Source organism: Saccopteryx leptura, chromosome 13 (assembly GCF_036850995.1).
Source record: "Saccopteryx leptura isolate mSacLep1 chromosome 13, mSacLep1_pri_phased_curated, whole genome shotgun sequence".
In the NCBI taxonomy this organism is placed as follows: Eukaryota; Metazoa; Chordata; class Mammalia; order Chiroptera; family Emballonuridae; genus Saccopteryx; species Saccopteryx leptura.
In genome coordinates, this window is record NC_089515.1 from 27,827,216 (window position 1) to 27,844,712 (window position 17,497).

General features: G+C 40.5%; 1 protein-coding gene across 2 annotated transcripts in view; it reads right to left on the reverse strand.

Moving 5' to 3' along the window:
• The window catches only part of ENTPD7 (ectonucleoside triphosphate diphosphohydrolase 7), a 51,069-nt gene that overhangs the window by 32,449 nt on the left and 1,123 nt on the right, over positions 1-17,497 (reverse strand). For both annotated transcript variants that reach the window (XM_066355541.1, XM_066355542.1), the window contains exon 3: positions 16,815-16,997. In XM_066355541.1, coding sequence (XP_066211638.1) covers positions 16,815-16,997 — 183 coding nt within the window. The remainder of the gene's footprint in view (positions 1-16,814; positions 16,998-17,497) is intronic.

Here is a 17,497-nt window from a genome sequence, read left to right on the forward strand (position 1 = left end):
CAAGCTGGCAACCTCGGGGTCTCGAACCTGGGTCCTCTAAATCCCAGTCTGACGCTCTATCCACTGCGCCATCACCTGGTCAGGCTGAGCCCTGAGACTTTAAATAATATTAAAGTTCCCTCTGAGCCCAAGGGTTTCACTTGAGAGGGGTCCTGTGAGAATGCCTTTTAGCTTATTATTCAGAAAAAGAGAGTTTTTCTTGGTGCTAAGAATATACACTACCTGGTAGACATACTAAAATTTTTGTCTTCTAAACCCTTTTAAATTTGAGTATTATTGAGTTAATAATTGCATCAATGCCCTGAAAGCAATGCTGTGGAGTTATTCAAGTATTACAGCTCTGCCTGACCAGGCAGTGGCGCAGTGGATAGAGCATTGGACTGGGATGCGGAGGACCCAGGTTCGAGACCCCGAGGTCGCCAGCTTGAGCGTGGGCTCATCTGGCTTAAGCAAAGCTCACCAGCTTGGACCCAAGGTTGCTGGCTCGAGCAAGGGGTTACTTACTTGGTCTGCTGTAACCCCATGGTCAAGGCACATATGAGAAAGCAATCAATGAACAACTAAGATGTCGCAACGAAAAACTAATGATTGATGCTTCTCATCTCTCTCCGTTCCTGTCTGTCTCTATCTATCCCTCTCTCTGACTCTCTCTCTGTCTCTGTAAAAAAAAAAAAAAAAGGCCTGACCTGTGGTGGCGCAGTGGATAAAGTGTCGACCTGGAAATGCTGAGGTCGCCGGTTCGAAACCCTGGGCTTGCCTGGTCAGGCACATATGGGAGTTGATGCTTCCAGCTCCTCCCCCACTTCTCTCTCTCTGTCTCTCCTCTCCCTCTCTCTCTCTCTCTCTCTCTGTGTCTCTCCCTCTCCACTCTAAAATGAATAAATAAAAAACAAAAATTTATAAAAGAAAAAAAATTACAGCTCAACTCCCTTCCTTACAAAATATGTCCTACTCATCCAATCTGTCTTTAGAGCTAACTCCTAGACCACCAAGCCCCTTACACAGAACTCCTCAACTTCTTAGGACTAGGTTTGTAAAGCCCGAAGCTAATACAATCGGGGAGGGGGGGGATCTTTTTAAAAAAAGATTCAACATCACAAATATAAAAGGGGTCCACGCAAGTGAGGCGCTTAAAATGAGGTATCATTAGTTTCATAAAAGTGTAAGTATCATTAGCTTCGTAGTAAATCCACCTCTAGTCAGAACACTAAGCCACAGGCCATGCCCCTCAGAACAATCTAGCCTGTGCTGACTGGTGACTTCACATTGCTATACCGACAACAAAGTTCCTTTGGACAGAAAAGCAAACTTGTTAAAAAGAAGAACATGCAGAAACTGTTCTAAAAATAAAAAAGTAGACCTGAGTATCTTTCCGATTATACAATGCAAAATGTTATTTTTTAAGAGAAGAGACTTATTTGAGCTTCAATACAATGCTGTAAATTATTGCATAGTATAGGGGTCAGGTAGAACTTTTTTCTGGATTTGATATGAAAGCAAGTTATGGGAAATGAAACAGGTGGTAAAAATCTGTTACACAACGGAAAGTTTATAGTCCTAAAGATTCCATTTCACCACATTCTTTCCCAGGCTAGTCAAATTACTGGGCTGGGATGGACTCACAATCCACCAGTCAACTTGGAATAGCTCACTCCCAGGACAAGAAAGCTGGGTGGAGTTCCGGGTTCATTACAGAACTCTTGCAAATACTGACTTCAAAGATACCACAAATAGAAAAGAAACAGGCAAGATAATCCATCTCCAGCCCAAAGTGATTTTTCATTTCCCATCACAGGCACCTTTGTATGTCAGTTCTTCACAGAGCTTTCTCCGCTTCGCTTCTCTGAAAACCACCCTCTGACTTCTCGCAGACACGTTCTGGATCCCATCTCCCACTGCTTAATGAATAATCTTTCTTTCGTTCACTAGTTCTCAAACTTTTGGGGCCTATGACCCCTTTATTTTCTTAAAACTTACTGAACCCCAAAAAGCATTTGTGTACATCCATTACATCTATCTATATTTATTATATTAGAAAATAGAACAGGAAATTTAAAAATATTTATTATTTAGATATAACGATAATAAATTTATTACATCTTAATATATCTTATGAAAGATAACTGTTTTCTAAAGCAAAAATGTGGTGTTGTATTATAGTTCTGCAAATCTCTTTAGTATCTTGATTAATAGGAGACATCTAGATTCTCATATTTGCTTCAGTACTCCAATCTGTTGTGATATATTGAATTATATGAAGAAAATCAAGCTTCACATACACATGTTGGGAAAGGAAAGAGCATTTCAGCAGTCGTTTCAGATCATTGTGGATATTCTTCTTTGATACAATACTAACACTCAAGTGTACTTTCTTCAAAGGTTAGCTGCAATGTGGAATCTAAAACTCTATCTTGGAACTTTTTATATTCTGTAACATTAAAATCCATTGGTTCTCTTGCACTTCCTATGGCTTTTACCCATTAATAATTTTGTAACATCATATATTGGAAAATACTGGTTCACTGAGCTATGCAAATCTTCCTAATGTTCACACATATCATTCTATGGTATTAAAAAAACATTCACTAACATCACTACCAACTTTATCAAAAAGTCTGTTAAGTATTGGAAAGCTAGTAAACTCAGTGGCAGTGCGAATTTTTCAAACTTCTGATTTTAACTTGAAAGCTCAAATCTTATCATTGGCAATAAATACTGGCAGTTGTTTTCCTTAAAGTGACAGGCTTTTATTTCATTCATTTTCAAGAAAACGTCTATGAGTCCTGGCTGGAGAGCTCAATAGGTTAGAGCATCATCCCAATATACCAAGTTCGCAGATTTGATCCCAGATCAGGGCACATACAAGAATCAACCCCAATGAATGCATAAATAAGTGGAACAACAACATTGATGTTTCTCTCTCTCTCTCTCTCTCTCCCTTCCTTTCTAAAATCAATAAAAATAAATTTAAAAGAATTTTAAAGCAAATGTCTATGAAATACCCAAGTCTGAACACTACAGTTTTTTCTGGCCGTCATTCTTTCAAGTAAAAACAGTATTCCAAGGTTTAGCTCATAACTCAACAACTGCCTAAGAGCTTTTCCTTGAGACGATTTCAATATGCAACAGAAATGCTTAATGTATATTTCCCATTTTGTTATACAGAATACTGATATTCTTTTTTTAATTATTATTCAGTGAGAGGAGGGGAGGCAGAGACAGACTCCCCACATGCACCCTGGGCAGGATCCACCTGACAAGCCCACTGGTGGGTGGGGCAATGCTCTGCCCATCTGAGGCGTTCCTCCATTGCTCAACAACCGAGCTCTTCTTAGTGCCTAAGGCGGAGGCCATGGAGCCATCCTCAGAACCTGAGGCCAACTCGCTCCAATTGAGCCAAGGCTGCAGGAGGAGAAGGGAGAGAGAGAGAGAGAGAGAGAGAGAGAGAGAAGTAATAGGGGGAGGGGTGAAGAAACAGATGGGTGCTTCTCCGGTGTGCCCTGACTGGGAATCAAACTCAGGACATCCAAATGCTGGGCCGACTCTCTACCACTGCACCAACTGACCAGGGCCAATATTGATATTCTTAACTGGATATTTTTCCCCAATGTAACTGTGTGACAATGAATACTACAATAACTACTAGTACAATTTGGTATCTCTGTCTTGATTTAAGGCACCAGTAGTTTTATCCACTGTAGGAGAACTCACTATAGAGATGCAATATGGCTTCAGCACCGGTGTGTGGGTAGTGCTGCACTCTCAGTGAGTGCTTTCTGTGACTCTCTACAACTTCACACTGTGCTGGCTGCTCTAAAGCAAGAATGCCACTGCCTGAAGACAATCGTCATGTCCAGGAGGGAGGCTGATGAATGTATAGAGTATAACAATTGCCTGCTGTTACCTTTCAACTTAGAAATGCATTGTTCTTTCTGATGATCTTCCTGACTACCCACCATATGGCTTTGCTATTAACCCCCTATATGAAGGAGACCCTTCTGGGGAGGGGGTGGATTTTACCCAGCTGGCCACCACTGGAGAGAGCAGCTGCTGTGCCCGTGTGTATGTATGTTCCCCTATTTAAGTTCCTATGAATTTGGATAAGGCTATGTGTCAGACCTGACCAGGTGGTGGTGCAGCAGATAAAGCGCTGATGATCTGGGACTCTGAAAACTCAGGTTCAAAACCCCAAGGTTTCCATCTTGAGTGCAGGCTCACATGCTTGAGCCCAGGATCACTGGCTTAAGTGTGGGATCATAGACACGACCCCACCCACGATTGCTGTCTTGAGCCCGAAGGTCACTGTCTTGAAGCCCCAGATCACTGGCTTGAGCAAAGGGGTCACTGGCTTGGCTGGAGGCACCCTCCCATCAAGGCACATATGAGAAAGCAATCGATGAACAACTTAGGTGCCACAACTACAAACTGATGCTTCTCATCTCTCACCCTTCCTGTCTGTCTCTCTCGTGCACGTATGTGTACAAAAAAGAAAAAAAAAAGGCTATGTGTCAGTTCTTTGGAATTGATCCTGAATTTGGACTTTTGGGGCTTTCCCCCAACACCCACCATTGTTCTAGCATCATCCATGTAAATGTCAACTAGTGAAAAGGTCAACAAGTAACATCACAATAGCCAAAAGGTAGAAGCAACTAAAATGTCCATTACAGATGAATAAACAAAATGTGGTGTCTACATACAAGGCAACATTATTAGGGCTTAAAAAATCCTGTCACATACTACAACATGGTTGAGCATTGCAAACTATGCTAAGGGAAATAAGCCAGTCACAAAGACAAATACTGTATGATTCCACTTATATGAATTATGTAGTCAAATTTGTAGAAATAGAAAACAGAATAATGGTTACCAGGGTCTTGGAGGGAAAGGGGAGTTGTTTAGTGGGTATAAAGTTTCAGATTGAGTCTGGCCTATGGTGGCAAAGTGGATAAAGGGTCAACCTGGAACATTGAGGTCACCAGTTTGAAACCCTGGGCTTGCCCGGTCAAGGCACATATGGGAATTAATGCTTCCTGCTCCTCCCCCCTCCTCTCTATCCTCCTCTCTCTTCTCTCTAAAATGAATAAAGTCTTAAAAAGAAAGTTTCAGATTGGCAAGATAAAAAAACTTCTGGATATTGATTATATAACATTGTGAATACACAACACTATTGAACTGGACATTTAAAATGGTTAAGACAGTAAATTTTGTTTTTTAACACAGTTTTTTTGTTTGTTTTTGAGAGAAAGAGAGAGAGAAACAGAGACAGAGACAGACAAAAGGGAAAGAGATGAGAAGCATCAACTCATAGTTGTGGTACTTTTAGTTGTTCATTGTTTTTCATACACGCCTTAATAGGGTAGGGGGTACTCCAGCCGAGCCAGTGACCTCTTACTCAAGCCAGTGACCTAGGGCTCAAGCCAGCAAGCATGGGGTCATGTTTATGGTCCTGCACTAAAGGCAGTGACCACACACTCAAGCTGGTGAGCCTGTGCTCAAGCCGGGAACCTTAGGATTTTGAACCTGGGTCCTCAGCGTCCCAAGTCAATGCTCTATCCACTGCGCCACCACCTAGTCAAGTTAACACAATTTTTAAAAAAGAGCAAATATCTTAGTATTATTATAAAAATAGTTTTGGCGTCACAGATCCACTGTAAGGGTCTCAAAGACTCCAAAGAGTCAGTAAACACTTTGAGAACCCATGCTCTAATGTTACCTTTTTTTCTTTCTTAACATTCATCTGCTTCTCTCTCTACCTGTTCATTCTCCTTTCTCTTCTTTGACATGACTGCCCAGTCCTCAAGAAGCCTCCACTCCACAATGCTGACTCTTTAATAGTCACAATGATCTGAAAAGGTCACCTCCTTCTGTCGCAAAACATGCAGTATTATTATTCACTGTTTGAGTACTTTACTTATATTTCCGTATGAACCTAACACTACTTTCAGATACGTTTGCTTTACCTCTCCATTTAGGTTATTTCTCAAGAGTAGGTACCTTAATGCACTGCCTTGATACTGTAACAGTGTTCCTCACATTTCTGATATGTGATTAGTCTGGTCCTAGAGCTCGCAATATGAACTGTTGGTTTGTTACTTACTCCTCTATGTTTGTATTGCTATAGTCAAAATCTACTGGTCTTCTTAGAGACTTTCAATGGTTTTCCAAAGAATCCTGTCACCCTCTTTGGTTCCTGTTAATAAATAACTTTATAGCTCTAACTTGAGTGCAGCTCAACTTCCTTTTTCTCGCCTTAGAAGTCTCCCGTTATACACTGGCAGAAAAATATCAGCTGACATGAGAACGTAAAGGAGAAAGGTAGGACCACAGGCATTTAGGTTACACTTCCCACTTGAGTCTTTGATCAATGCTACAGGCAGAACATCTCCATTTTTCCCATTTTGCATACAAATGAGTAACTGAAGAATAATTTTCTCCTCTGCGAAGTAATAATATCGCCTCTTTCTGGATCTCTTGACATCTTGTGACCTAATCAAATTTCTTACACTTTTCAGCCACCTGAAGGTTTTCCTCTGGCTAGGCTCCTAACATAGACGGATCACTGGTCCTTCTTGGATGTTTTCATTCATGATTTGCAGTCCTGGCCTTAGCCATCATGGTCAATTACTTGCATTAATGGACCCTCCTGCTTTGCTGATGCTGCACTAAGTTAATCCTGAAGAGGAACTAAAGCCCAAGAGAGAAGTTCCGAGAGCCTTGGCATCCCTCATCCCCACCTTCCCGGGAGAGATCTGATTCACCATCACATACTTATCTCCCTCCCCCTCACATACACATTGTCTCTCTGCTTATTTAAGAAACATTATTTCCCATCTGGTCACTGCTGAGTCGATGATAAGCAAGTTACCCACATATATATTTCCCCAAGGTAGAACTGGAAGACACTGGCTTTTCACTGCCATTATCCTGAAAACATTCACAGCATCAGAGCAGTGCAGTAACTGACTGAACCATTATCTACCTCACAAAATCAAATCTCATTATATCACTTCTAGAGTTCAAACAGAACTCAGTAATGTGTCAAAGGTCAATTAAAGTACCTCTCATCAGCATGGGGCTACCAGGTCTTTGCTGAAAGTCACATATTTGGTCCTGGCCGGTAGCCCAGCGTGCAAACATCCCAGGTTCGATTCCCAGTCAGAGCACACAGAAGAAGCGACCATCTGCTTCTCCCCCCACACACACCCTTTCACCTTTCTCTCCCTCTTCCACTACAGCAGACAGTAGCTCAGCTGGTTTGAGAGGGGTCTTGGGTCACTGAGGATAGTGCCCTTGGAGTGTATCAGCCTTAGGTGCTTAAAATAGCTTGGTACTTGAGCATCAGCCCCAGATGGGGTTACCAGGTAGATCCTGGTTGGGGCACATGCTGGAGTCTGCCTCACTATTTCACCCTCCTCTCACCCAAAAATAAAAAAGAAAGTCACATATTCTTCAACTTCATTCAAGGCTCAGACCAATTATTAATGACATTAAATCCAAAGTAGCTGTGCATGACTGATGTTAGTAATACATGCCCAGAAAAGTATCTTGTAAGGTTACTCTATCTCCTAACAAGATTAATCAGAGCAATCAGGAACATTTACAAATTAAAGCTCTGCTTATAAATACTACTAAGAACAAATAAGAGAATAAACAAATAAATGTGAATAAATGCCTTCCATTTCATGAGTAAAAATCTCTGAAATGAAAAAAAAAAATCTCTGAAATGTTCTATGGTATATAAGAACACTTATCTGCATATCCTAAAGTTAATAATATACTTATCTGCATATCCTAAAGTTAATAATTTTTTTTCTAACCAAAAACAATGCCTCTTTTTGACTTGCTTTAAACAAAATTGAAACTGCTAAGGAAAGCCAGTACTGGTCCACATGTGGCCAGTGAGCACTTGAAATGTGACTAGTGCAGTGAGGAACTAATTTTATTTCATTTTTTTAATTTAAAATAACCCCTTGTGTGGCTATTCTACTGGATACCACTGAATAAATTCAATATCAATTCAGTATTAATTGGTAAATAAGTAAATAGATGAGTGAATAAATGAATGTAAAATATGTATTCAGTCTAAAGAAGTTGCTGGAGCATGTCTTATAATATATGGCACACTCCAAGTGAAAAGTTAATGAAAACACACATGTAACCAAAATTATTCTTAAAAACAGCTTGGCTATGCATAGGGGTGAGGAGTGCTCAGGGGCTATAATGGAAATCTCTGTACTTTCTGCTCAATTTAGCTGTGAACCTAAAACTACTCTAAAATAATAATAACTATTAAAACAAAACAAAACAGTTTGGATTCTATTCTTACTGACATCCCATCACTCTAAGTTTACCCTTCCCTAAATTTTAGTTCTAATGCAAACCTCCTGCTTTCTCCTTTCAGAAGCAATGTGGGTATATATTCATAAGAAAAATAAATGGCCTGACCGGCGATGGCAAAGTGGATAGAGCTTTGAGCTGGGACACTGAGTTTCCAGGTTCGAAACCACAAGGTTACTCGCTTGGGTGCAGGCTCATCCAGACTGAGCGCATGCTCACCAGCTTGAGCGCGGGTCGTCAGCTTCAGCATGGGATCATCGACACGAACCCACCATCGCTGACTTGAGCCCAAAGTCAGTGGCTTGAAATTCCAGGTCTCTGGCTTGAGCAAGGGGTCATTGATTGGCTTGTCATGAATCCCCTGGTCAAGGCATGTATAAGAAGCAATCAATGAACAACTAAAGCACTGCAACAATGAGCTGATGCTTCTCATCTCTCTCCTTTCCTGACTCTCTCTCTCTCTCTCACTTAAAAAAACAACAACAAAAAACTTTCAGTTTTGAAACTACGGATGGGAAAAACCCACACATAGGGTTCTAAAGTAGTTGTGGGACACTATCATCTCAAAAGTGATATGCTAAGTTCCATGAATGGCTGAAAAAAACTTCGAATTGAAATAATTTTTTCAATACAAAGATAAAGATTTTATTAAACATTAGCTACTTTCATATATATTAACATACAAAGTTACAGTGTATAAGAGAGATTATAATTTCTAACTAAAGCAATGCCTCATTTATCAAGACAATATTATGAATTCAGTGTTCTTATGGGTATATTTTTCTGATCAAGGGTTTCCAGACTTGCTCCTGTGAAGACACCTATAAGTCAGTGTGCCTGGCAACAGAGTATAGTAGGTCCTACATAACGTCATCAGTAGGTACTTGGAAACTGTAACTTTAAGCAAAACTACTTATAACACAACCAACTGTACCATAGGCTAATTGATATAAACAAGAGTTAAATTCCTATTGCATATTTCTGGTCATCAAAACATAAGCAACTTCTAAGTAAAACCCCCAAACAACACTTCTAATATTAAACACTGAAATAAATGTGAGCTATACATAACATTTAAGAAAGATGAATAGCCCTGGCCGGTTGGCTCAGCGGTAGAGCGTCAGCCTGGCGTGCGGGGGAACCGGGTTCGATTCCCGGCCAGGGCACATAGGAGAAGCGCCCATTTGTTTCTCCACCCCTCCCCCCCTCCTTCCTCTCTGTCTCTCTTCCCCTCCCGCAGCCAAGGCTCCATTGGAGCAAAGATGGCCCGGGCACTGGGGATGGCTCCTTGGCCTCTGCCCCAGGCGCTAGAGTGGCTCTGGTCCTGGCAAAGCGACGCCCCCCCCCCCCCCCCCGAGGGGCAGAGCATCGCCCCCTGGTGGGCAGAGCATCGCCCCTGGTGGGTGTGCCGGGTGGATCCCGGTCGGGCGCATGCGGGAGTCTGTCTGACTGTCTCTCCCTGTTTCCAGCTTCAGAAAAAAAAATACAAAAAAAAAAAAAAAAAGAAAGATGAATAAAAACAAGAAAATAATTATTTTCTAGCCCACGGACTCCAGTTCAAGGTCCCAGGTAGAGAGTGTCCACCCTGCAGTTCAGGACACAAGACGGAAACCCACATGACCGAGATGCCCTTCCACTGAGGGTACACTCACACCCACCCACGCTCACACTGGGACTACTGAGACACCTCACGTACACACTTCTGGGTTGTGGGAGGAAATCAGAGTACTCGGAGAAAACCCACACAGACCGGGAGAGGATGTGCAAATTTCACACAGACAGTGGCCCCAGACCAGAATCAATTTTTTTTTTCTCATCAACATTGAACGGAACAATGTTATTCAAGGACCTGCTGTACACTCTTTGTGGAACATCACAAAATACTGACATAATTCATTGTGTAAATTAGGAACAATTTAAATAGAAAAAATATGACTATATTATATGTATATAATAAAAAAAATCACAAACACAAGCATTATCTTAAAATTTTTTATAAGCTGGTGAACTAAAGTGATAGATGTTGCCATCAATTCCTAATTATTTGCTTAATGATTTTATCATCAGCTAATGGTCACCGGCAATTAAGCAGTAGCTGCTGCCACAAAAAAAGAAACTCTGGAAGGAAATTTTTAAATGGAGACAATACTGCCTATTATCTTCAGTGTATATCTGTATGGCAGAAAAAAGAACTAGAGAACAGAAAATTCAAGGTTAGCCTTAACCGGATAGCGCAGTTGGTTAGTGTCATCCCAATATGCCAAGGTTGTGGGGTTCAACCCTTGGTCAGGGCACATACAAAATCAACCAATGAATGCATAAATAAGTGGAACAACAGACTGATGTCTTTCTCCTCCGCCCCACTCCAACCCTTCCTCTTAATAAAAGCAATAGATTATTTTTAAAGATGTTGGATAGTATTGTTATTATCAGAGCCTACATCTCATAACCACCACCCACTCCCACTACCACCATTCTAATTTGTCATCTGCTGCGTTCTGAGACAACAGAGAACCCAGCTAATTAAAACAGTATGTAAAATAAAAGCAAACAGGCTCTCTATAAGATCCTATCTTATCAGTAAAGTACAAGGGTTTGTAGTACAGGAACTTAGTGATAACAAATTTGGTTACTCATGGGCCTTTTGTGATTAATTTCCGATTCTTAACTTTGTTCCTGATTCTTGAAAGTATACAGATTGATTCTCTATTCCTGATTCCATACAGCTATACATAAATTATTTTCTCACTGGGAAATAATTATTCCTTCGTGTCTGCTTCCCTAACAAGATTATGAACTCAATGAGTTCAGGGGCCACATTTTATTTATATTTGTACCTCAGGGTCTTAGCAATGTCACACACACAGCAAAGTCTCAACAAAAGTTTGCTTCCTAAGTGACTCATGGGAGCTGCCATAAGTAGTTTAACTACTCAAATAGGGTAATTTGTGACAATATACACATAACTTTTTATTAAAAAACAAGAAGCTTTATGCTACACAGCTGCTAGCTGCTCAGCCAGACATTATAGGGTGTCAAGACTTTGGTAAGGTCACCACATCGGCACAGTCTGAGTGTTCCTTAACCCTGCAGCTAAAATGTTTCAATTAATTCAACTCAACAAGTATTTATTGGCCACTTGGGGTATAGTAGCAGACAAGAACTATTAGATCACTCTACCTCCCATGTATCCCTCAAATGCATTTACTGCTCTCCATTGTCACGGTTGCCAAACAAGTTCAGGCCACTGTCATCTCTCTACTGGGGTATTCCAATTCATCTCCCTTCTACTTTTATTCTTCTCTGATTCATTCTTTATAATGCCACCAAAATAAGTTTTCATTAAAAAGCATTTCAGATCATATCTTCTGCAAAGCCTTTAGAAAGCCTTCCCCTCTGCCCATAGAATAATATCTAAATCCCTTAAAATGGCTTAACAGGCCTAGCTTGGTCTAGCTCTCCAGTTGCAGAGCTCACTACTGACTCCCTAACAATCTTCACTCTTGCCATATTGACCTGCACAGAATTCCATAAGCAGATCACGCTGTCTTCCAGGGGGACACTATGCTCAGGTCTATCAAAAATATCCCAATAAGAGAGCGTCGGCCTAGCGTGCGGAGGACCCGGGTTCGATTCCCGGCCAGGGCACACAGGAGAAGCGCCCATTTGCTTCTCCACCCCTCCGCCGCGCTTTCCCTCTCTGTCTCTCTCTTCCCCTCCCGCAGCCAAGGCTCCATTGGAGCAAAGATGGCCCGGGCGCTGGGGATGGCTCTGTGGCCTCTGCCTCAGGCGCTAGAGTGGCTCTGGTCGCAACATGGCGACGCCCAGGATGGGCAGAGCATCGCCCCCTGGTGGGCAGAGCGGGTCGCCCCTGGTGGGCGTGCCGGGTGGATCCCGGTCGGGCGCATGCGGGAGTCTGTCTGACTGTCTCTCCCTGTTTCTAGCTTCAGAAAAATGAAAAAAAAAAAAAAAAAAAAAAAAAAAAAATCCCAATAAGAAAAAAAAAAAAAAAGAAAAGAAAAAAAAAATCCCTATAAGCATTAAGGAAACTCAAATTATAGATTTGGTTCTCTAAAGCTAACAAGCTTCTTAAGGCCAGTTATTGACAACTGTAATCATCTAAACAACTGTTTCCTCTTCTAGAAAGCAAGAGTAAAAAATATAACAGTACTACTAAAGGAGTAAAGGCTGAAAACATAAACTTCTTGAGAAAGGTATCAAAGTCTCCATGGCTTCATGCCCATTATCACCCAGCGCATAGTGGCTGCTCAATAAACATTTATTGAATGAATGGATGAATGAGCAAACTGAACAAGAAATGGGAAATTATGGAGACAGAACCCAGAAATACTGAGAGTAGGCGTGTGTCCCAATTCTAATCAAAAAAGATTCAAGAAGAGGGCTACTACAGGTGTCTGAGAAGGGTCTTCATTCTTACAGGAGAGCACGGAAGGCCTATTTCTCTCCTATATGACAGGAATGAGGATACATGCAGCCCTTATTGCTACTGGACAACTGAGACAAAAACTCCCACCCTGCCAGCCAATGTTGAACTTGTGGTCCTGCGACCTCTAGGCTTTGAGTGATATGAGCCAATAAACTTTCTTATTATTTAAGCCAGTTTGACTGTTACTTGCAGGCCAAAGCCTTCTAACTGATATACATCTGAGTATTAGAGAGAAAATCACGATGAAGATGAACATAACATGTCATTATTTCATTTTGTAGTCTAATCAGAAGCTAAGCTAAAAAAAAATACCAAAATGAATCACTCTTACAAAGAAATGTAGATCTTCTATGCAATAGATAAGTCATTGAAACTATATCAAATAATTCAGATGTATTTTCTGTGAAAAGAGGTATCATTCAGCTCTTACTGGATGGAATTAACGGTAGCTTATTAGACTCTACAGAAGAACATACTAGAGAGTTCAAAGATAAAGTAGGAGAGCACAGAAAAAGTATTTGAATGAATAATGGTCAAAATTTTTTCAAATTTGATTAAAAATTATAAATCCAGAGATTCAATAATCAAAAAATCACAAGCACAAGAATCATGATATAAACTCCACCAATGAACATATAAGAAAATTGCTTAAAACCGGTGATAAAAAGAATATCTTAAAAACAGACAGAGGAAAATACACATTGTGGAAAGAAAGAAAGAAAGAAAGAAAGAAAGAAAGAAAGAAAAGAAAGAAAAGAAAGAAAAGAAAGAAAAGAAAGAAAAGAAAGAAAGAAAGAAAGAAAGAAAGAAAGAAAGAAAGAAAGAAAGATAAAAATGACTACAGACTTCTCCTTAGAAAGAATGCAAGCCAGCCTGACCTGTGATGGTACAGTGGACAGAGCATCAGCCTGGAATGCTAGGCTCACTAGTTGGAAACCCCTGGCTTGCCCGGTCAAGGCACATATGAGAAGCAACTACTAGGTGTTGATACTTCCCGCTCCTCCCCACCATCTCTCTCTCTTTCTAAAATCAATCAAAAAATAAAAATAATAAGAGAATGTAAGCCAAAATACAGAGTATCATCTTTAGAGCAATAAAAGAAAACTATTCATCCTAGAGATCTATATCCTACTAGAAAGCCCGGCGGTCATATGAAATGACCGCTGTTCTAGATATTATAAATTGTAATTAAAATGATTTGTGCAAAGGTGTCTGCTAATTCAAACTGAATTACCCAAGGCAGGCGGCGAGGACGCCCCTTTGCTTACTGCCCCACGGGGTTTCCCCCTTCTACTTGCTTAATTGCTTAAAGTAGAGTGCAATGAAGGAAACCACTGGCAGTACATTTCTTAAGAGCCACCGCTAGCTCAATAAATAAAGGTGATTTAAATAATAAAATGTTAATTCACATGTCAAAGATCTCTTTGTACACAACATTTCTTGTGTAGATCTTTCCATCATTTTTAAGCTCGTCTTGCAGAGGACCATCAATTATTTTTAATTTTACGTCCGTTCTTTCACGAACTCTTGAACAGGCAACATAAAGTTGACCGTGTCCAAATGCAGGCTCAGGTAAAAAAATGCCAACACGCTTAAGCGTTTGGCCCTGAGATTTATTGATGGTCATAGCAAAGGCAAGTTTTACAGGAAATTGTCTACATCTCAATTGAAACGGCAACCCTGTTTGAGATGGAGCCAAATCAATTCTTGGAATGACATGTATTTCACCTTTAGAGGAGCCAAAGACTTAGCTATTATGACATTTTTCAATTGGAGAACCTCTAGTCTTGTACCATTGCAAAGACCCCTTCTGGTGTTAAGATTTCTTAACAGCATAATAACTGCTCCAATCTTTAACCTCAATTTGTGAGGTGGCATGCCAGAAGGCGGGACTATTTGAATGCCGTGGCAACTTCACCCCATTGGCTAGTACAGTTACGCAAGCAACCAATAAGCTATCGGCGACAAACAGACACTTAAGCCGCATATAATAAAGATGAGCATTTCTTTTAAAAGGAAAGCAAAATAAATACTTTTTAGGTCATATAAATTTGAAAGAATTCACCAATCACAGACACAAACTACTAGACATGTTAAAGGAAGTCCTTTAGGCAAAAGGTAAATGGTGGTAGATGGAAATATGAATCTACACAAAGTAATGAAGAGGCCCAGAAATAATATGCAAACCTTTTCTTCTTATTTCTGAAATCTGTTTAAAAGATAATTGAATGTTTTTGTTTGTTTGTTTTTTGTGAGAATGAGAGAGACAGAGAGACAGAGAGAGACAGACAGGAAGGGAGAGAGATGAGAAGCATCAACTCATAGTTGCGGCACCTTAGTTGTTCATTGATTGCTTTCTCATATGTGACTTGACTGGGGGGCTCCAGCTGAGACAGTGACCCCCTTGTTCATGCCAGCAACCCCACACTCAAGCTGGTGAGGCTGCACTCAATGTGGCGACCTCAGGGTTTCGAACCTGGGTCCTCAGCATCCCAAGCCGATATTCTATCCACTGCACCACTGCCTGGTCAGGCAAGACAACTGAATGTTTAAAATAATATATGGTGGCACTTATAACATATGGATAAGTAAAATGTATGACAACAATGGCACAAAGACCAAGACCAAAGGGGCAGGTTCTTATACTATGTGTGAAGAGGTATGATATTACTTAAAGTGAAGGTAGACAATACTAAGTTAAAGATATGTACTACAGGCCCTGGCCAGTTGGCTCAGTGGTAGAGCGTCGGCCTGGCGTGCAGGAGTCCCGGGTTCAATTCCCGGCCAGGGCACACAGGAGAAGCGCCCATCTGCTTCTCCACCCCTCCCCCTCTCCTTCCTCTCTGTCTCTCTCTTCCCCTCCCACAGCCAAGGCTCCACTGGAGCAAAGTTGGCCCGGGCACTGAGGATGGCTCCATGGCCTCTGCCTCAGGCGCTAGAATGGCTCTGGTTGCAACAGAGCAACGCCCCAGATGAGCAGAGCGTCACCCCCTGGTGGGCATGCCGGGTGGATCCTGGTCAAGCGCATGCGGGAGTCTGACTGCCTCCCCGTTTCCAACTTCAGAAAAATACAAAAAAAAAAAGATATGTACTACAAAGGCTAAATCCTAAAGTAATCACTAAAGAAATATAAAAAGAGTAATATCTAATAAGCCAACAAAGGAAACAAAACAGAATCATAAGATATGTACTCAATTCAAAAGGGAAAAAAAGAGGAAAAACAAAGAACAGATGTGACAAGCAGAAAAGAAATAGCAAGACAGATAGATTTAAACCTAAACTTAACTGATAATCAAATTAAATGCAAACAGCTTAAACACCCCAAATAAAAGGTAGATATTGTCAGCTGCAATAAAAAACAAAACTCAGTTAAACATTGCCTATAAGACGCCCACTTTAAATATAAAGACACAAACAGGCTAAAACTAAAAGACGGAAAACCATCTGTCATGCTAACACTAATCAAAAGATGCTCAAGTAGCTAGATTAATACCAGACCAGTAGATTTCAGAGCAAAGAATATAATCAGGGATAAAGAATCATTTAATAATGATAAAAAGGGTCAATTCAACAAGAGTACATAACAATTCTAAACACTTATATACACAATAAGTTAGTACGCCAAAACAAGAAAATAGAAAGATGCCTTTCATGGTTAAAATGTAGCATCATCACTGCTAAATAAAAACTAAAAGTTGTCAAGATCTTTATGTAATAAGTGGCATGCAATTTTTTTTTAATTCTTTTTAGAGGGGGGGGGGAGAGAGAGAGAGAAGGGGGAGGAGCAGGAAGCATCAACTCCCATATGTGCCTTGACCAGGCAAGCCAGGGTTTTGAACCGGCAACCTCAGTGTTTCCAGGTTGACGCTTTATCCACTGCGCCACCACAGGTCAGGCCGTGGCATGCAATTTTACTAATAAAAGTGCAGTATTCTCCAAAAGGGTCAAAGGTAGCTATGTGTAAAACAGCTTATCAAAATATTTATGACTTCAATGTAAAGCTGATCAAAGTGATCTAAAGCTGACTCACCTTTCATATTGCCTGTCTCGTGGTAATGAAGCACCCCAATGTCGAAAGTCCACGATTAACATAAGTAAAAGGAGACAGGATATGAAAAAGAGTCCTAGGAATGCCACTCGCTGACGGGGAAATGGACTCACTGTGGGCACAGTAAAGTACCAGGAGGCTGGGCAGAGGTAGGAAAAACTGATCCTGAAATGAGACAAACATTATTAAGTAAGAAAAGTCTCTACAACTGAATAATAAAAAATACCCTTTAAACTATCGATACATAGATTAAACCCCTTCTTAATAAAGGCAAAAATTCATGCCACCGGAAATTTTAATGTTCTTTTAGTATCAAGTTTTAGAGAAGGGATTTATATGGTTCATGGTACTTCTACTACATAAATCAGAAAAAGTATTATCTGATTTTTTCCCAAGTCTGCACTTTGGTGTGCAATTCAAGGAATTAATCTTATTTTAATGAAAAGATCATCAGTCTCCCTGAGCAACCTCATAACACTTAAGAATCAGAGTACTTCAACATGCCCACCAAGAATGCTGTCAAAAAACAACTGGATAGTCAGAAAACTTATTCAACTGATTTTTAAAAATATTTTAATAAGTAATTTATTCACATAGTAAAAAAAAATAATCTAACAGTGTAAAAGGATACATAATGGAAAGTGAGACTTGTGTCCAAACCCAAC